At 43.2% G+C, this 21,443-nt stretch overlaps 2 protein-coding genes and 1 pseudogene across 2 annotated transcripts; 2 read left to right on the forward strand and 1 right to left on the reverse strand.

Annotated features, from left to right (window-relative positions):
- Positions 1-756: 756 nt before the first annotated feature.
- LOC147423411 (uncharacterized) lies at positions 757-8,259 on the reverse strand. The gene is made up of 5 exons (XM_086502243.1): positions 7,036-8,259; positions 6,920-6,945; positions 6,759-6,824; positions 5,416-5,494; positions 757-4,296 (listed from the first exon to the last, which is right to left on the reverse strand). The coding sequence occupies exons 1-5, from the start codon at positions 8,062-8,064 to the stop codon at positions 3,598-3,600; spliced, it is 1,899 nt and encodes a 632-aa protein (XP_086358369.1). The 5' UTR covers positions 8,065-8,259; the 3' UTR covers positions 757-3,597.
- Positions 8,091-10,730, forward strand: LOC147423412 (uncharacterized). Its single transcript, XM_086501478.1, has 5 exons — positions 8,091-8,136; positions 8,240-9,018; positions 9,109-9,134; positions 9,230-9,295; positions 10,560-10,730. The coding sequence occupies exons 1-5, from the start codon at positions 8,091-8,093 to the stop codon at positions 10,687-10,689; spliced, it is 1,047 nt and encodes a 348-aa protein (XP_086357604.1). The 3' UTR covers positions 10,690-10,730.
- Positions 10,731-10,913: 183 nt separating this feature from the next.
- LOC147423413 (uncharacterized) lies at positions 10,914-19,504 on the forward strand (annotated as a pseudogene).
- Positions 19,505-21,443: the final 1,939 nt, after the last annotated feature.

Below are 21,443 nucleotides of genomic sequence, written 5' to 3' on the forward strand. Positions count from 1 at the left end.
ACCACAACTCCAACAGAGCAAGGGAAAAAAGACTACAGAGGTGCCCTATTCACAGGCCGAATTGAACAGAATACGCCAGAACATCACAGCCCTGCCATCCAGTTCAACCTCAATCTTCCTTCTGGACTTACAAATACGGGATTCACGAGTCCATTTCCGCCAAAATGCAAACTATTTGGTCAAAGCTCTTTGCCCATGGAAAGTCAAGTCGCTGTTAGCTAAGGCAAACAACATAAGAGTAAAAAGTCGGGCATTTCGAACCAAAACGTGTTCGGATATTAGTCCTAAAAGCTTCAAGTAATAAATTGTCTATAGATTGCTTGCATTTATAAACTTTAACATGTTAATTTGTTTTAATTTTGAATCGAAAGGCAGGACTATTTAAATGTGTCGCTTACGTCGGAAGGGTAAGCATAAGTGTCAAAGACTATTATACTTAAAAAGATAGATGCAGAAGCAAACAATTGTCCAGTCACACACAAACACCCCACTCGCATATGCACACTACAAGTGAATCAGAGAAGAAATTTATGTGAGCCAAGTGATAATCCTCTTCTACACATGCCACTTGACACTTTAACGGCTGGACTTCGACACGTTTACATTTGGAGTTGTTCCGTTAATGACTCGAGTACCTTTAGCAAGATTGCTTGCACCGCATAATCTTCCCCATGCATGAACTACAAGTGCATATAGGGTATTGGAATTAACAATACTTTCATTACACATTTCTTAACAAACTCATGCACAAACCCATGCATTCCATTAACTTTATTTGAGTCTAAGAAGCTGAGAGTCAAAGTCTAAGTCTTATTTATTAAGTCCGACAGAGAGAAGAAGAGCCTTACTATCATGCACTGGTGCACAATGAGGACAGAGTGGAAAGTCCTGACAACGCAAACCCTCTCCAGACACATGGCAACTCTTTTGACGCTTAAGTGTGTCAAACTTGCTACATTTAATCTTTAGAGCACCCATCACAATCTTCTCTTGCACAACATACTTTTTAATGATTGCTAATTTTGTATGCATCAATAGGGTGTCCCGCATTCGGCTAAAGGATGAAGACACCTTTCTCCCAATGGATTTTTCCCTTCATCAACCTTTTTCATTTTCTTTGTACTTTTATCAAGAATTGAGAAGCCATTTACAAGGCACAACCAAGTCAAAACCAGGGGGAGCTCCACTTCACCCATCCCTTACATAAGAGGACTTCCCAAAACTATAACCTCACCATCAGCACTTCAAAACCAAAAATCTCGTGACCTAAAGTATTCAAAAAGAGTAGCAACATTATCACCAACGGACTTCCAAGCTATCTGGCCAACAAGGGCTTACACACACATACAAACAAATACACACACACACACAGATATATATGTGTGTGTGTGTGTGTGTGTGTGATTTTGTTAAATTAGTGAAATATAAAAAGTGTACAGAAGCTTCAACTCTTGCTGTTGTATTAATGCAATGAGATTGCATTGGTCCAAGCTATGGATTACATACCTAGGTCTAAACTCTCATGTAATTTTACATTGAGTGGAAACATTACCCAAAAAATGAAACATTACCCACTCATGACATAAAAAGGAAAGATTACAGTGGTAAAATGAGTTTGGTGGGTTAACTCATCGAAAGAATTACAAAAGATAGTGCTAGCTCTTCTTGTTAAGTCTGGTGTCAGTTCATAAAAACACTATTTATGATCCAATGTCAGCGAACACAAGCACCATATCATCTACTTCATTAAGATAAGAGCATTTAGCTACAACTTTCCATTGCATCTCATCATCACTGAATCTCTCCTCATGTGTTTGAAAGGAACCTAAGGAATCTTCAGCCCAGGTCCCTATTTTAGATGGTGCATGAATCAATCACATATTACAAGACACATTCACTACATCTACAACATGGCTAGGATTCAAGCAATTACAATGCTTTGCATTTGCAGAATCTGAAGCATGCCAATTTATTTCACAACTTCCATTAGAAGCAACCACAAATAATGGATAGATAATACTCAAATCGCAGTATATTGCAACTCTACTTTTTCACCACTATACTCCTTACCACCATAGAGGACCACTATAGATAATACTCAAATCGCAGTATATTGCAACTCTACTTTTTCACCACTATACTCCTTACCACCATAGAGGACCACTCATCTTCTTTATTGTTCCAATGTGACAAGGATATCCAAACAATCCAAGTCTATAAGCACAATCAACACATTGATGAAATGCCTCTCGTCCTTCATCCTCTAGAAGCAATTGTTGGCAAACATTTGAAATTATTCATCACCACATAAGTATTTACAGCCCATCAATTCATTTGAAACTTTGGTTCCAAGACATGCAACATGGAAAGGGGTGTGCATTTGAACCCAATGATATTTAGCCACAACCAATTATGACTCCTCTCTAGCTGAGAATTGATCGATTAAATTCTTTATTTGGCAAATAACTTTAGAAAATATCTAATAAACTTTGCCAAAAATAAATTTATGAGTGTCTACAATGCGTAGCAATCCACAAAAGATTTCGGCACCCCACAATTTTTTCTACAATACGCCAAAATACTGCAGATTGAACCAATTGTGTACATTTTACGCCAATAGATTGATGATAACTTTGGTATTGTTCAATCCACACATCCCAACTTCTATCTGCAACTTTCCCATTTAAAGCTAGGCACACTAACATCAATCCGATCAAGACATAGTAGGCAGTAGCAAACCTTATGGCACAATAAATTTGTATGGTTTTGTTGGATTTTGAGTGAAAAAAGGCATACGTCAATTGCTACGCTCTTATAAGTTTAACTCTATGATTATCATCCAATAAAGTTTCTTTATAAAAGGCATCTTACCTATATCTTTCAATAACAAGTTCAATGTGTGTGCATCGCATGTGGACGACCCTCGAGTCCCTTGGGATGTACTCAAGGGGAAAACAAGAGCTCTCAACCAACGAGTTTTGATACTCTGAGTCATCCAAGAGCCTCTTAACCCATGTAAGTGCACATAGATAAGAATGCGAATTGAATGCACCCACACACCCCTCTCAACTCACACACACTCAACTCAATTCATTTAATGCAGCTGCAAGCAAGCATCTCACACACAAAACACACACAAGCAAGAGCACTAGTCTCTCAAATGGCTAATAAATCAATTCTTAAGCTAATCACACATTGAATTCACATCCATGCTCAACCCTTTTAAACATGCATAGATTACTCCAACCACAAACACAAGCAAAGAATCTGCAAAAGTAAAGAGAACGGGCAAGACGAATCTGCAAAGACCATTCTCCCATTTCACCTTGCCAAAGCAATGGGTGATCTGGGAGAAGGAATAACTACCCGCCAACGCAGGATGCCAAGAAGTGAGGTGCTGCTGGATCTGAGTACAAGTGAAGGAAAGAACCAAGTCCGACCACCAATCCTCCTGCCCAGTGAAAGGTAGGAAGAAAGAGAGAAAGGGGGTCTTTCTTTTCTGAGGTGCAACCAGACACTGCTGACTAACGAAGTAAACACGTATCTCAAGAGACCCAGTATCATCTGCGCTCATACTCGCCACGTCAAATCTCCAAGCTAGTGGAGCACAATCCATGAATAACTGAGAGAGGTGGACCCACTGGGGAAGCCTGCCCTGGTGGCGATGCTAAGACCAGTGCCCTGGAAGACGAGGAGGGGAGCTCTGGAAACTGTGTCCATAGCCCCAAAACCAGCAAAAGGAAGAGGCAAAGGAGGTCCCAGACGTGGAGCAGAGCCATGACCCTCCGGTGGAGAAGCAGGGACCAGGGAAAGACAGATCCTCCTGAGAGCCCTCCCCCTCCAATACTGGGGAAAGAGGAGGACGTGGAAGCTTCTGCTGTCTTGGAACTCTAGAAGACAAGGGGTCCTGGATGTGCGGACCACGGAAACGATGCCGACGGTCAACAGGGCACCATTCCCCCGGAGCTCGCGGCTGTGGTGGCCGGTGCAGCTGCTGCTGTGCTGAGGACGACCCTGATGCTGTGCCTGACCCTGCGGTCTGGGGTGCCGAGCAGGACGAGGACAGTCTCTGACGTGGTGGCCGAAGGACTGACACCGCAAACACTGGTCAGGGCAGCCCAAGACGGATACTCGCTGCCGAAAAGAGGATTCTCGCCAAAGGAGCTCTACCACATCCAGAAACACTGTAGCAGCAGGAGCCCACACCTGTATCCTGGGGGTGCCAACTCCAGTGACCAAAGAGCCAAGGACCACTGTGCCCATCCTGGAGGCCACTGTGGATATAAGGTGGCGGAACTGAAGAGGTATCCCCGGAAAAGCCACCGTAACTGGAAAAAGTGGAATCTCTCTCACACACACACGCGCACGCGCACGTGCACACATGTACATAACAATCTCTCTGTCATAACATGTACATAACAATCTCTCTTTTTGGCTGCATAATTTCTCGGTCTCTCTTGCAATTCTACGCTGCTGCTGCTGCTGCTGCTCTCTCTCTCTCTCTCTCTCTCTCTCTCTCTCTCTCTCTCTCTCTACATTGAGTTTCACTACCCACTGTATCTGCGCCCCCCACACACTTTGTAATGATACACAGCGCTGAGCTGCTTCGACTCAGGACAGTAGCCTTATACTCCCTATTGTGTTTCATTTCATTTCATCTTATTTTGCCCACACACTGTATCAGATTCACCAGGACTGTACCAGTTTGGTCTCACAGGTCATTTTGGCCTTTTAAAGACATCAAATATAACATTTCATTTCTCTCTATCTGGCGTCTCCACTTAAATATTGAATAAAAAATAGATTATAGAAGGAAGCATTTAAACCAATGAGATTTAAATACATTTAAAAAATCTGTGAATATACAAAATATGAATCAGCCATCACAGAAACAGAAAGTAAACTTTTTTCTGCCATCAAAAATGTTTTCGTAGACTGATATCTCTGATCAGCCTCTTTTCGACTCTTCAACTCAAATTAATCCTCTGTAAAAGCTCGTTTTTGCAAGTACTACAGAGAAGGACTCTTCAACTTAAATTAATCCTCTGTAAAAGCTCGTTTTTGCAAGTACTACAGAGAAGGTTGCCCCCATTCCCTTCATACTTTCTTGATAACGATTTACGATTGCCTCTAGAGTCATTAAAACTGGAAGGAAGAAAAATTACACCCTCAAGTAGAAAGCATGGACATTGTTAAAGTTGCAAAATACTTTGACATTACAAACAATTTTGGTGAACAAGCTTGTATATTTGTATTATCATCCATGTTTTGTACATGATTTTCTGCATAGCTGCAGCTAGGCTACAAAGTAACATTACAGAAGTCTCAAAACTTTTCTGACGGTTTTCTGTGATTTATCTGTTTCTATTTACCCATTCTTGTGCGTAAAGCTATACTGTATGTAAGGTTAGGTACCTTACTACCTGTGTAGCTCTTGTATGCTGTACATAGCTTATCTTTATGTACAAGAATCTGCCTTGATGGTGTGATCGGCCTGTTCAACCAAACACAGAAAAAATATAAGCTCTAGGAAGAAGGAACTTTGAAGCAGTTTCTTCACAAGACTCGACATCAACATCACATTTTCTTCAGCATTATCAGGAATTTTTTTGGTGAAAAAAAACATGTGTTCAACTAACTCATCTGTGAGAATGGAATTCTCTCCCATTCTCACAGAAGTGTTCAACTACAATTCCACAAAAACGGGTTAGAATGGGTATTCATCTAAAAACCTCACAGAGAAAAGGGCACACAGAGAGCTCAAAAACACAGGTCTTTCCGGCCCATCACAGCAGGACATTAAAGACTCTGGCATCAATCTGACATTGTATGAGTGTCTAGTACACTGAGAAAACATGGGTGGAGGACACAGTATTGCAAGCTGCGGGAGCTAAAATGCAGACAACGAAGAGGTGCTTGCTCTTATCCCAACTAATCAACTACACAAGGGTACCATAACTCTATAACTCTGTTCGAGAGGGAGAACAGGGGCGTGGACTTACAAAGGGACTTGGAACTTCAATCACATGCCTCCTAACAGTTTTTGACAGGCATCCTAAACAAGTACTAATAACTGGTACCCTGGTTTTTTGAGCGCTTAACCTTGGAGGAGGAGATATACAATTTATAGCTACAGCGCTCACTGAAGAACTATTTTTACATTGCAAAGGCCAACCTTTCAAAGCATAAGGTATCCAGAGATCAAGCTGGCTTTACAATTGCACCTGATCATCAAGTTTAGAAAGCCTATACATCAAGTATAACTAAGTCAGAGGAGCATCAGCACTTTATAAGACCATGAGCACGCCGATTTTCGCAGCACTCAGACTATATTTGTTACAAGCAGTGATGTTTAGCTACACAAGCAATGCAGGCAAAAAATTCACAGAAACAAGCCCAAGAAGCAATCATTAAGCAAATAGAAGCTGAGACTAATCTTTAGATTGTGAATAGGCTTTACCGAGCCCAAGAAGCAATCATTAAGCAAATAGAAGCTGAGACTAATCTTTAGATTGTGAATAGGCTTTACCGAGCCCAAGAAGCCACAAAAAGCAATGCAGGCAAAAACATCACAGAAATAAGCCCAAGAAGAAGTCATGCAGCAAAACTAAGCTTTACCAAGAGAGTGTGCTGCACATAAATGACATTATCAACACTCCTTAAGATTCTTACAATAAAACTGTTCCAAAACACCATGCTGAACACTAATTTTGCACACATAAATATTTATAAAAGTCAAAATTTTACCCGAGATATACCTTTCCACATTATGACAGTGTGACATGTTGAGCATTAAGGATAAACCACAAGACTTCTCTTTGATGCTGAGCCACCAAGAATTAAAGAAGACTTTCCACCTACCACCAAGGGCGGCTTGATTGGATTCTTTTGACCAGGGATTGTAACTTGCATGTTGTACCATTTGACAACTCTTTCGTGCTCATTCTACATAGCAAAAGAAAGCCAAACTTAGTGAAAAAAAAAGACAAACTAAAAGAAAACGAGCAAGTAGTAAACGAGAAGTCATTTACTTACATTTCTCTTCATGAACTCTTTAATGAGAAAGAAGGCTGCAGGCAAAACTGTTTTATAGTTGTCCCCGGTTGCTCCATTGTTGAACTTGCTCTCTAAATCTGCAAGCAAAAGTGCAAGCTTCCCCAAGACATCTTCTTTGAAAATTTTCCCGTGAACTTGCGGAAACTTTTCTTTCATTCCAGCCAATTGTGCTAGAGGCGTTTTGAATTGTGTCCACAACATCGTGGTGAAAGGATGCGACCCGAAGTTGCGGTCATCCTTGTCCTTTGCTTCTTCCTGCGGTGGTGTTGATTCAGCAAAGAGCTTTGGCAGATCTCTGTAAACGAGAAGATCATTGCGAAGGAATTCTGCAAATGCTCTACGATCTTCCACTTGAGCACCAAGATTCTCCATAAGACTGATGAGGCTAAATTCTGTTGCCTCAAGCAACGAAAAACATCTTGCTAGTAATGCACTTGCCTCAGTCTGCTCATCCCCCTTTTGCTTATCTGCATCAACCTGTTTCTGAAGGTAACCAATGAATTTCAGCAGGATAAGGTAGGTTATGTGCTCTGCCTTGTCTGACTGAAAGGGTTTCTTGGCATAAAGACCGATAAAAATCACTTCGAAGCTCTTATCAGTGCTGGCAAGTCTCCTCAGGCAATGGTCGAGAATGGCAAGCACAAAACCAATAGAGTCTCCCAAGCATTGCACAAAAGATGTTTGAAGAAGATGAAAATATAGCAGATAGTCATCTCTAAAGCTCATAAGTTCCTTGAATACCTTATTGGTTTGGCCTGTCTGAGAAGGCCAGACAGAGAAGGCAAAGCCAGGCCTTATGTTCTCCCTCAACGCCTTCTTGGGAGAAAACTCTTCTGTTGAAGTAAGCCGCAAGCTCAAGTTTGGATCTTTCTCCTTCAACGCAATGGCGTCCTTTGCATCAATGGACTGTGGGGACAGTGAGAAACGAAGCGCACAGGATGATGAGGATCCAGAAGACCCTGGCTTTAGGCGTTTTGCAAGTGGAGGAGGGGAACGCTCCATATCCATACTCGCAGTAGGAGAGAGATGAGGGAATGCGGCAGAAGGGAGACGAAGCTTTCTGCGTTTGCGTGAGAGAAGGTTTCGGCTATGGCAAGAGAGAGAAAAGGTTAAAAAGACGAGCTTTTGCGTTTAGGTTTTGCTGCAAGAGAAAAGGTTAATAACATTAAAATTTAATTTTAAGATGGCCAAACCAATAAGGTATTCAAGGAACTTATGAGCTTTAGAGATGACTATCTGCTATATTTTCATCTTCTTCAAACATCTTTTGTGCAATGCTTGGGAGACTCTATTGGTTTTGTGCTTGCCATTCTCGACCATTGCCTGAGGAGACTTGCCAGCACTGATAAGAGCTTCGAAGTGATTTTTATCGGTCTTTATGCCAAGAAACCCTTTCAGTCAGACAAGGCAGAGCACATAACCTACCTTATCCTGCTGAAATTCATTGGTTACCTTCAGAAACAGGTTGATGCAGATAAGCAAAAGGGGGATGAGCAGACTGAGGCAAGTGCATTACTAGCAAGATGTTTTTCGTTGCTTGAGGCAACAGAATTTAGCCTCATCAGTCTTATGGAGAATCTTGGTGCTCAAGTGGAAGATCGTAGAGCATTTGCAGAATTCCTTCGCAATGATCTTCTCGTTTACAGAGATCTGCCAAAGCTCTTTGCTGAATCAACACCACCGCAGGAAGAAGCAAAGGACAAGGATGACCGCAACTTCGGGTCGCATCCTTTCACCACGATGTTGTGGACACAATTCAAAACGCCTCTAGCACAATTGGCTGGAATGAAAGAGAAGTTTCCGCAAGTTCACGGGAAAATTTTCAAAGAAGATGTCTTGGGGAAGCTTGCACTTTTGCTTGCAGATTTAGAGAGCAAGTTCAACAATGGAGCAACCGGGGACAACTATAAAACAGTTTTGCCTGCAGCCTTCTTTCTCATTAAAGAGTTCATGAAGAGAAATGTAAGTAAATGACTTCTCGTTTACTACTTGCTCGTTTTCTTTTAGTTTGTCTTTTTTTTTCACTAAGTTTGGCTTTCTTTTGCTATGTAGAATGAGCACGAAAGAGTTGTCAAATGGTACAACATGCAAGTTACAATCCCTGGTCAAAAGAATCCAATCAAGCCGCCCTTGGTGGTAGGTGGAAAGTCTTCTTTAATTCTTGGTGGCTCAGCATCAAAGAGAAGTCTTGTGGTTTATCCTTAATGCTCAACATGTCACACTGTCATAATGTGGAAAGGTATATCTCGGGTAAAATTTTGACTTTTATAAATATTTATGTGTGCAAAATTAGTGTTCAGCATGGTGTTTTGGAACAGTTTTATTGTAAGAATCTTAAGGAGTGTTGATAATGTCATTTATGTGCAGCACACTCTCTTGGTAAAGCTTAGTTTTGCTGCATGACTTCTTCTTGGGCTTATTTCTGTGATGTTTTTGCCTGCATTGCTTTTTGTGGCTTCTTGGGCTCGGTAAAGCCTATTCACAATCTAAAGATTAGTCTCAGCTTCTATTTGCTTAATGATTGCTTCTTGGGCTCGGTAAAGCCTATTCACAATCTAAAGATTAGTCTCAGCTTCTATTTGCTTAATGATTGCTTCTTGGGCTTGTTTCTGTGAATTTTTTGCCTGCATTGCTTGTGTAGCTAAACATCACTGCTTGTAACAAATATAGTCTGAGTGCTGCGAAAATCGGCGTGCTCATGGTCTTATAAAGTGCTGATGCTCCTCTGACTTAGTTATACTTGATGTATAGGCTTTCTAAACTTGATGATCAGGTGCAATTGTAAAGCCAGCTTGATCTCTGGATACCTTATGCTTTGAAAGGTTGGCCTTTGCAATGTAAAAATAGTTCTTCAGTGAGCGCTATAGCTATAAATTGTATATCTCCTCCTCCAAGATTAAGCGCTCAAAAAACCAGGGTACCAGTTATTAGTACTTGTTTAGGATGCCTGTCAAAAACTGTTAGGAGGCATGTGATTGAAGTTCCAAGTCCCTTTGTAAGTCCACGCCCCTGTTCTCCCTCTCGAACAGAGTTACAGAGTTATGGTACCCTTGTGTAGTTGATTAGTTGGGATAAGAGCAAGCACCTCTTCGTTGTCTGCATTTTAGCTCCCGCAGCTTGCAATACTGTGTCCTCCACCCATGTTTTCTCAGTGTACTAGACACTCATACAATGTCAGATTGATGCCAGAGTCTTTAATGTCCTGTTGTGATGGGCCGGAAAGACCTATGTTTTTGAGCTCTCTGTGTGCCCTTTTCTCTGTGAGGTTTTTAGATGAATACCCATTCTAACCCGTTTTTGTGGAATTGTAGTTGAACACTTCTGTGAGAATGGGAGAGAATTCCATTCTCACAGATGAGTTAGTTGAACACATGTTTTTTTTCACCAAAAAAATTCATGATAATGCTGAAGAAAATGTGATGTTGATGTCGAGTCTTGTGAAGAAACTGCTTCAAAGTTCCTTCTTCCTAGAGCTTATATTTTTTCTGTGTTTGGTTGAACAGGCCGATCACACCATCAAGGCAGATTCTTGTACATAAAGATAAGCTATGTACAGCATACAAGAGCTACACAGGTAGTAAGGTACCTAACCTTACATACAGTATAGCTTTACGCACAAGAATGGGTAAATAGAAACAGATAAATCACAGAAAACCTTCAGAAAAGTTTTGAGACTTCTGTAATGTTACTTTGTAGCTTAGCTGCAGCTATGCAGAAAATCATGTACAAAACATGGATGATAATACAAATATACAAGCTTGTTCACCAAAATTGTTTGTAATGTCAAAGTATTTTGCAACTTTAACAATGTCCATGCTTTCTACTTGAGGGTGTAATTTTTCTTCCTTCCAGTTTTAATGACTCTAGAGGCAATCGTAAATCGTTATCAAGAAAGTATGAAGGGAATGGGGGCAACCTTCTCTGTAGTACTTGCAAAAACGAGCTTTTACAGAGGATTAATTTAAGTTGAAGAGTCCTTCTCTGTAGTACTTGCAAAAACGAGCTTTTACAGAGGATTAATTTGAGTTGAAGAGTCGAAAAGAGGCTGATCAGAGATATCAGTCTACGAAAACATTTTTGATGGCAGAAAAAAGTTTACTTTCTGTTTCTGTGATGGCCCCCTAGTCATACCGAAGGTAATGACGCGAACACATTTCGTGGCCCAAAATAGCAGTTCCCTAAATTTTAGGAGATGCTTCCGTTGGGCTCCCACTGGTCTTCTGACCATCTATCCTCATTGGGACCGCATCCAAAAATGCAATGTGGCCCAACTGTCGGATACTTTTGGTTGGTAGTCCCACCTTGACTTTACGCCTTAATTGAGTTCACTTCCTAGTATCCACCAACTTGCTAAGTGCGACGGGGGGACCTATATGATCTTGCTCTGAGCCTAGACATCCTCTTACCATACGAATTCCAGTGCCGACCCCTTCCCGTCTGCGGGTGAATCTACCGTTCACATTGGCCATACAATGTCCGACCGTTTGCTACTTCAAAAAGAGGGTCTTAAACAAAAAAAATAAACCCCATTGGAAAGAAACCAACAACCAAGGTTAGCAGTTGCCACATCTCTGTGACATGGTTAATAACTGCCACGTCCTCGTGACATACCCCCCTCTTGAAATCGCAAACGTCCTCGATTGCATACCATAAATACACGCCACTGATGATCTTGTGCTATTAACAGTCTTTTATCATCGCATGTATCCGCAAGAAAGGTCGTAACATACATAGATACAAATGACTTAATGAGGCCTTCATACTTTTGCCATTTCCATCTATGGCACTGAATTCATATGTACATTTGATGTACTAGCTCTATCATTACCCCTCCTTTGCACACGTTGGGTTGGGGCATAAGTAGGCTGTAACCCAAAGGCTTCAAGGTAAAGCTGCAATACATTTGGTGACTCTGACAGTTCATGCTCTTCCATCCACTTTGCATCCATAGGCGGATAGTTCTTGAACTTCACCAAATAGCGTCTTGCAACTTGTCCTTTAACTTTTCTGTCCTTATGTGCCAAAACTTGCTCAGGTACCAGGATCTCATCAAGTTCCTCAACTTCTGGCTGATCCTCAACTGGCATATCTTCTGGCACATCACCCACGAAGGGTCTTAGAAGACTCACGTGAAACGCATTATGAATCTTCCATGCATCAGGCAATTTCAGCCTGTAAGCCACATCGTTGATCTTGTCAAGCACTTGAAAAGGCCCATAGTAACGCATGCTGAGCTTAGGAAACAGCCGTTCCTTGCCCTTCATCTTCTTTAATCTTGCCTTTTCGAACCTTAAGAGAACCCAATCACCAGGTGATAGTAGCAATTCACGACGGTGACGATCAGCAGCCTTTTTCTGTTTTGCCTGAGTCTTCTCCAAGGCAACTTTAATCTTCTTATACATCTCATCCATGTTCTCAACATATCGATCTGCCTCAAAGATCTTGTCCTTTGTGTGCAAAATGGGAGGAACCTTTTTGCCGCCTTCAACAATTTCAAAAGGTGCTTTGCCAGTAGACGAATGCACCGTATTATTGTACGCATACTCAAGCATAGGCAAATACTGTTCCCACTTGCCCTTATTATCTGACACATAGCATTTCAGCAGATCTAAGACAGTAGAATTGGCCTTTTCTGACTGTCCATCCGTTTGTGGATGAAACGAAGACGAGAACTTGAGCGTAGTACCCATGTTCTCAAACAATCCTCTCCATAACAAACTGGTCATGCGAGGATCACGATCACTGATAATCGATTGTGGCATACCATGGTACTTAAACACATTGTACATGAACAAGCGTGCCATCTGATCATATTTTATCTTCTTCCTGACAGGGATAAAATGGGCCTGCTTGCTGAACCTGCAGATAATGGTCCATATACCATCATTCCCTGTTGGCGTCCTTGGAAGATCAAAGATAAAGTCCATAGCAATGCTTTCCCATGGCTTATCCGGAATCGGCAGTAGTTGTAACAACCCTGGTGCCTTTTGCCTGTCAAACTTGACCTTTTGGCAAACTATGCATGCTCGCACAAAGGCATCCACATCTCTCCTCAAGGTAGGCCAATAGAAGAACGTCTCTACCGCTTTAACTGTTGCATCAATGCCACGATGCCCTGCATACGGTGGGACATGACTCTCTTCCATGACCTTATGTCGCAGTGGCCTAGTGACACAAAGTCTGCCATGCATCATCATAAAACCGTCTCTGAGGAGGTAGTGCTCGTGATGTTGCCCCTCTTGTAACTGTTCAAAGATCCTTGCAAAATCTTCATCAGCAGTATACTGTTCCTTCATGTCATCTAACTCATGATGATAAGGAATTGACACAGCTGAAATTTGTGGCTTTCTTGATAACGCATCAGCCACAACATTCTTCTTGCCTTCCACATGCATAATCTGAAAGTGGAACATGGAAAGAATGTTTGCCCATCGCATATGCTTTTCGGATAACTTTGACTGTGTCAAGAAGTATCGCAAGGTCTGATGATCTGTTTGGACAACAAAATCAGCACCTAAGAGGTAGTGCTTCCAGCTAGAAAGCGCATGAATAACGGCCAAGAGTTCTTTCTCATAGACTTGCATAGTCCTCTCTGGCCCTTGCAAAATTCGGCTTTCATATGCTACTACCCGTCCATCTTGCATTAGCACTGCTCCGATGCTACTGCCACACGCGTCACACTGGACCACAAATGACTTCCTGAGATCTGGCAAAACAATAACTGGATCTGAAGTCAACTTTTCCTTTAAGAGACTAAAAGCTGAAATCTCTTTTTGGGTCCATCTGAAAGTGACCTCTTTCTTCTGCAATGCGTGAAGAGGCGATGCTATCTCGGCAAAATTTCTGATAAACCTTCTATAGTAGGAACACAATCCCAAGAAGCTTCTGACATCGTGCACAGTCTTCAAGCCTAGCCATGTCTTGATAGCTTCGACCTTTGCGGGATCCATTCTAACACCATCCTTTGAGACTATGTGGCCCAGAAAGTGGATCTCTTCCAGGAAGAATTCACTTTTCTTAGGATTGACAAGTAACCTGTGACTGCGCAGCTCTTCGAACACAATGGTCAAGTGACGCCTATGCTCCTCTTCATTCTTCGAATACACAATCATGTCATCGAAGAATGTTCCAACAAACTGTTGATGCGAGCGGAAAATCCAGTCCATCATTCTGTTGAACGTGGCAGGAGCATTTGTTAGCCCAAACGGCATCACTAGAAACTCATAAAGACCAAATGTCGTTCTAAACGCAGTCTTGTGCACATCCTCTGGGCTTATATGAATCTGATGGTACCCACTCTTCAGGTCTATCTTGCTGAAAATTGCAGCACCCTCTAAACGATCGAGAATATCATCAATGCGAGGAATAGGAAACCTATTCTTGATGGTATTCTTATTCAACGCACGGTAATCAATACACATGCGCCATGAGCCATCCTTCTTCTGCACTAGGAGCACTGGGGAGCAAAAGGGTGAAGAACTAGGCTGAATCAGCCCCTTCTCTAATAACTCCTCAACCTGGCCCATAATCTCTTTCTGCTGCGCCGCACTAACCCTGTAGGGAGGTCTATTTGGTGGGCTACACCCTGGCACCAAATCTATCCGATGGTCCTCAGGTCTCTCTGGCGGCAATTGCGACGGTAATGAATCAGAAAAACAGTCACTAAACTTTTGCAAAAATGCTGACCTTTCTTTATCTAACACAGATAAATTTGACTGATCACTATCTGAGACATCACGTGCAAAAATCAAGTACACAGAAAGATGATTCTTTATTACAGAAGTGATAGCAGAAGCAGATACAATAGGGACTGACTCTCCTTTAAGCTTTACATCCAAGATGTGAGTTTTGCCCCTATGCTGTACAGTGATCTTTTTGTTGTAGGCATCCAAGACTCCATGCACTCGGAACATCCACGGGATCCCCAACAAGGCGTCACAACCTTCCAGCGGCATGATGTAAAACTCTTCAGTGTCCACATACGACTGAATATGCAAACGCAGTTTTCCAATGATGGGAGTAACACACTCTGAGTGGCCAGGACATGCCAACCCTGCCTCTGCGGTGTACCCCATCTCTTCAGCTTTGATGCCGAGCTTCATAGCTAACTCTGGTGAGATAAAGTTGGCTTTGGCACCTGGATCAAAGAAGATGAGTGCCGTCTGATCCCTAACTTTACCCCATGCCCTGCATAACTCACTGGCATCTGTGCTGGGCTTGTCACCCATCATGTCTGGCACTAAACCTGCCGTGGGTTTAGGCTTCTTGCCTTTCTGGTCTTCTTTATCCTCTGAGTCAGCTGGCCTTTTCCTTTGTGGACAATTGATAGAAAAGTGACCATGCTGCTCGCATATAAAGCATTTGTTCTCAGCCATTAGGACCTTCTTTTCCTCGGGCGACTTGCGCACAAAAGGCTTCCTTTTCTGTTTCTTTGCCTGCGCTCCAGAAGTCCCAGCTGAATCCTTGTCTTTGGTGGCCTGTTCTGACCCCTATGACGCATCAGGAGCCGTCTTCACAAAGGGCTTCTTCGCTGAATTTTTCTTTTGCTGCCCTCCTTTATCACTGCTCGGAAATCCACTGTCCTCTCCTTTCAACAGGGCAAGACCAGTGTTCGCAACTTCCATAAGCTGAGTAAGGGTAGCCACTCTATTCTTTGTACAGTAATCGCGAAGCCCTTTAGGCAGCCCACAACAATACTTCTCTATCTGCTCTGTCAATGGCACAAATCTGTAGGAGGTTACTGAGAGTAATGCTTTACAAAACCTCCTATTGTACTCCAGCAAGCTCTTGCACGAAGCTGCCGTAAGCTGGTGCCAATCTGTCAAGACATCGGCTTCAAATTCATTTGATAGCCAAGCAGATGCAAACATTTGCTTGAAGTAAACCCAAGTGGCGGGTGCCTGTCCTTGCATTAACAATGTCGTCCACCAGGTAAGCGCATTGTCCTTTAAGAAAGTGGCAGCTTTCCTGACCTTCGAGGCCTCTGTAAAATTCCCTCCCGCATAAGCTGTATCAAACTGCTGGAGGAAAGTGAGTGCCTTTGTCTTGTCCTCGAAACCATTGAAGGTACTGAACTTTACTGCTGCACCACCCTCTTTGTAAGCCTTCGGCTTCTCTAGTGCCCCCAAATTGTCATACGGAATGGTCTGCAACATGGGCACTGTACTAGGCATGATCGGCACGTGTTGGCCATTCACATTTTGCATCAGAGGTGCGATATCTGGCTGCTGTCCAAAAAAACCAGCCATGCCAAAATGACCCTGTGGCACCCCAAACTGGCCCTGGTTGCCGTGGAAACCTTGCTGCATGCCGATAGTACCATACATGGGGTTTGGCATGATGCCTTGCATACCCCCGAACACTGTTCCTGGCATGTACGGCTGACTTCCAGACGCATAACCAGCCATACTTTGGAACACTGATCCACCCCCGAAATACCCAGGATGTACCGTGGGTGGTGGAAAAACTGAGTGCATAGCCTGGTATCCAGCTCCCTGTCCATTCAAGACAACATGCTGGCTCTGAAAGGTGGCGGGCTGAACTGGCATAACCTGTGGAATAGGCGTTCTAGCCACCTGTTCAAGCACGGGAGGAATCTGCTTTGGAGCCCCCGACTCCGCAACATGCGAGTGTTCCCTTTCCTCCTGCGCCTCATGAAGTACCTGGGCTTGAGCTTCAACAAGCTCCGTACGCGGCGTAGGTTGCCTATTTTGTTGTTGCACTGGTGGCGCTTGCAAGAATTCCATAAACCTCGGATTCTGCACCAGCTGCGAAAAGACATTCACCGCGGCAACTAACTGAGTCTTAAACGCATCATCCTCAAGTTGCCCTGTCATAAAGCCCTGTACTACTGGAGGGACATTCACGTTGACAGGAGGTACAGACTGACGTGGCCGTGAGCTCTCGCCAATCTCAAAAACCATAGGAATCTCCTGCCTGTCCTATGGAGAGGAACCCTCTTCCATAATTCCCTTCCCCTTGTCAGCCATAGTGTAATCCCCGCGTTCTTGGACTGTGTGTCTTTACCCTGAACAATCCAGGCTCACTCTTTGAGGAAAAAGTGATTGATATCCCGGCAATGGAACCATGAAACCGGCCCGTAGGGCGGTAAGCGTTGGCTTTCACCCGAAAATCTTTACTTAAACACACACACAGAGCACTTTGCAAAGGAGACCTGTAACGAGAATTAACACTTCATCACACACACGGCTCGGAAGCTAGAATGCTCCGAGCAGACGCCGACAACCTGTAGGCCCCAAAATTGGCGCCCCTTTCGGTATTTCTTTATTCTTTAGGAGGGTAAATTACAAGGTAAGGTCCTGGGAATCCTTCACGTGTATCCACCTAGATACCATTTGATTTGGCCAAATTTCGGCAGCATAACAACCCCAAAACTTGCGCGAAACCAATTCCCCTGCTGGAACTCGCTTGCACTGTCGTATACCCTCTGATTCCTGTCCAAAAACAGTAAATTCAGCACGCTGTATTTACTGGTTTTTGCCCTGTTTTCAGCCCCAAACAGTCCCCTAACTGTCCTTTGCCAGTGGGGCACGATTCCCAATGATCCTGGCGTCCGTATGGCTGAAAAACAGTCAAATTACAGCGCATACACAGCGCTGATTTTGCACCTGTACGGTGAGGTTATGACCCTCACCCGTGCCTGCTTTGGAGCAGCAGTTAGCTACCCCTGTTCCTGCTCAAGGAGGCTCTTGCCTCAGCACAAAAGCATGAACCCACACAACTGTACATCAGTCAAATGAGTAGCCCTCTTGTGGGGCATCACATAACTGCACGTAGGGGAGAAAGAGAGCAGTATGTAGCGTGCGGGGCATCACATAACTGCACGTAGGGGAGAAAGAGAGCAGTATGTAGCGTGCGGGGCATCACTCCCGTCACCATACTGTGCATAGAGGGCAAGGTAAGCATTCCATAGCTTCTGTACCTGTTGCAATCCGCCTGTGGCTAAAAATGGCGCCCCCTTTGTTGATATGCAGCTCGTTTTTGCCTCCCAGAGTGGCAGAATCGCTCACAAGCTGACACGTCGCCCAGTTTCCGAGTTTGGGCTTTCCCTGCTAAAAATATCTCAACTGGTGCGTCAGTTGACTTCGCGGCAGAGTTGTAAAGTGTTCCCCTAGTCATACCGAAGGTAATGACGCGAACACATTTCGTGGCCCAAAATAGCAGTTCCCTAAATTTTAGGAGATGCTTCCGTTGGGCTCCCACTGGTCTTCTGACCATCTATCCTCATTAGGACCGCATCCAAAAATGCAATGTGGCCCAACTGTCGGATACTTTTGGTTGGTAGTCCCACCTTGACTTTACGCCTTAATTGAGTTCACTTCCTAGTATCCACCAACTTGCTAAGTGCGACGGGGGGACCTATATGATCTTGCTCTGAGCCTAGACATCCTCTTACCATACGAATTCCAGTGCCGACCCCTTCCCGTCTGCGGGTGAATCTACCGTTCACATTGGCCATACAATGTCCGACCGTTTGCTACTTCAAAAAGAGGGTCTTAAACAAATAAAATAAACCCCATTGGAAAGAAACCAACAACCAAGGTTAGCAGTTGCCACATCTCTGTGACATGGTTAATAACTGCCACGTCCTCGTGACAGCAGCACGGGATGAATCGTTAGATGGTTTGTCATTCTTGTAGATTTTGATTTCACAGTGGCAGTCAAGAAGGGTTTAATGCACAAACGCGTAGACTACATGAGTAGAATCACAAACGATGAGGAGCCTACAGGGGTAGATGATGACCCACCATATGCAACTCTATTTCACATAGAGCCGGTACCCAAATGGAGCAGAATGATTGCTGAATTCTTATCCACTACCATCTTTAACACAAGGCGTAAGAATGTCTAGGCTCAAGCAAATTACTTGGAAGCATGTAGTCACTTTCAACTAATCTCAGGATGGCTATATCATTTAACGAATGATGGAATCTTGCGCTTAGTGCCAAATTCAGAAGAATATCCTAGGATAGTGTAGGACGCGCATGTGAGTTTCACAGGCCAGCATAGATCGAGGCAAGGAGCCATATATTATGCAGTGGGTAGTGGTGGCCAACAATGAACTTTCATATCGCATACTTTTGTTACAAAAGTATGCAAATCATGTCAACTTCACCCACTATATTCACATGCCACTCTTTACAAGGTTATTCCTATTCCGGGATGGGCTAAAAATATTGTAGCATGCATCATGTTTGGAAAGGTCACCAAGGACATTCCCTACACAGACAAAAACAATTGCAGGCTGATGCTAAGGACTATACATTAGTCGGGGATCAACTGTATAAAAAGGAGCATTGATGGCCAACTCCTTTTGTGCATAGGCGACAAAGAATATGTTCCTATCTGTCACCAAGCACACTCAGTAAGAAACGGTCAATTTAGTTCACGAACAACAGTCAAGAACATTCTATGGTCAGGAATCTAGTGGCCGACACTCTTCCATGATGCTGAAGCATTTGTAAAACGTTGCGAAGAGTGTCAACGCTCCAAAGTACCCAACATGTTTGATCGCATGCCTCTCAAACCAATGATAAGCACATGTGCTGTTGCTAAATTGGGTTTAGACTTTGTAGGTCTTATCAAACCACCTGACAAGGACACACACGCAAAATACATATTGGTAGCCACAGTTTATCTCATTAAGTGAGTTGAAGCTAAGTCCACGGTCAAGAATGATGCTTGTACCACAACAAAATTCTTATATGAAAACATATCACCCGCTATGGACTACCAATTGAGCTTGTGAGTGATCAAGGCACACATTTCATAAATGAAGTGATTGAATATCTCCTCTAAGAATTCATGGTCATTCATCATAAATCCGCTCATTATCATCCCCAAGCTAATGGTCAGGCTGAGAGCACAAATAAGGTGCTATGCACTGCTTTAACAAAGGTAGTGGAAGGATCACAAAGTGAGTGGGAACTTAAGCTAAACAATTACTTATGGGCACACCGCACAGCTTACAAAACAGCCATAAATTGAACACCATACGAACTTGTCTTTGGCTTGAATGCAATCCTACCCATCGATTTTTTAATCCCTACTCTACGTGTTGCAAAGTCCTTGGAATGGACGAGTCACGAGCTATCAAATACATTGGAGGAATTAGAACGACTTGGGAAAAGGCGCAGAACAACTATCATGGGCATTTATGCGGAAAAACAAAGGCAAAAACACTGGTATGATACCAATGTACGCACTAAAGAGTTTCAAAAGGGGGATTTAGTTTTGATATATACTCTCAAGAAACACAAGCGCAAATTGAAAATGCGGGGCTTAGGGCCTTATGTCATTAACGACATTACTTCAGGAGGTGCAGTACGTCTAGAAACTCCGGATGGTGAGCCCATGGCTAATTTCATTAATGAAAGTTGTTTAAAACGTTTTCATGAACCACTAACAGAAGAAACGCTTGAGAAAATGCATGCTGCTAAGACGAGGAAATTAGCGCTGGAAACCATGAAGAGGGAAGCTCAAGAGGAAGCCCGACTTCGCGCAACAAAAGATAAAGCAAAACGACATCAAGTTTCCGCAATAGCCATCACCAACACATATGTGGGTGACTATGTTGTTTTCAAGGTTGGAATCGACAATAAAAACCACACTTGTCCTGCCCTTTTGGATTCAGGAGCTTCGGTGAATGTAATGGCGAAACACACTTTTGAAGCATATGTCCAACAGTCAACGACTTCCACAACCATGCAGCTCAACAGTGTCGCAAACCAGACATTTGATTGCAAAGGCACAGCAAGCGTATCAATCTATGTGGATGGCTATAAGAAGGGGTGCCTTTTTTACGTCACAAAGGACAAGGACAGTGCACATGACCTCATACTCAAGTGTGCATGACATCGGTGTCAATTTGACTGGGAGGAGCGAAGTATCAATATTGAATATGGTACAACAAAACTCAACCTTCCGGCTGCCACGGCAACTACTTCCATTCCTGCCATCTCAATTGCAACTCCAGATGCTACAACACAATCACTAATACCACTGAAATAGAAAAGAAGTGTGCCACACAAACAACACCTTCAAAGCAGATGGTTGCCAAAACCGTTGCTACAAGCACAAAACTTCTATGAAGGCAACAACCACATTTGGGTGCCAAAAGCCAAAGCTGCCTCAGCCACCAAACACCAGGCTCATCAAAGATCGAAGCCAGTACCAACAATACCCACTCAAAAACGGTGGATACCAACAACACTGCTACGGGCACAAGACTTCTATCACAAAAACAACTACATTTGGGTGCCAAAGACTAAGAAAAGTTCAACTATACCAAGGCATAAGTTCAAATCAAACCTACTCCCCAAATGCATCTGCCAACATCAAAGCCAATTATTCTATCAATTTCTAGC

The sequence above is a fragment of the Adiantum capillus-veneris genome, chromosome 26, assembly GCF_014529385.1.
Source record: "Adiantum capillus-veneris isolate H3 chromosome 26, ASM1452938v2, whole genome shotgun sequence".
Taxonomy (NCBI): Eukaryota; Viridiplantae; Streptophyta; class Polypodiopsida; order Polypodiales; family Pteridaceae; genus Adiantum; species Adiantum capillus-veneris.

Coding starts and splice junctions, on each gene's coding strand:
- LOC147423411 (XM_086502243.1), bottom strand. CDS start 8,064: ATGGATATGGAGCGTTCCCCTCCTCCACTTGCAAAACGCCTAAAGCCA. Junction 6,946..7,035: donor AAGAGTTCATGAAGAGAAAT/GTAAGTAAATGA, acceptor TTTGCTATGTAG/AATGAGCACGAAAGAGTTGT. Junction 6,825..6,919: donor CACGAAAGAGTTGTCAAATG/GTACAACATGCA, acceptor TTGGTGGCTCAG/CATCAAAGAGAAGTCTTGTG.
- LOC147423412 (XM_086501478.1), top strand. CDS start 8,091: ATGCGGCAGAAGGGAGACGAAGCTTTCTGCGTTTGCGTGAGAGAAG. Junction 8,137..8,239: donor CTGCGTTTGCGTGAGAGAAG/GTTTCGGCTATG, acceptor TTTAATTTTAAG/ATGGCCAAACCAATAAGGTA. Junction 9,019..9,108: donor AAGAGTTCATGAAGAGAAAT/GTAAGTAAATGA, acceptor TTTGCTATGTAG/AATGAGCACGAAAGAGTTGT.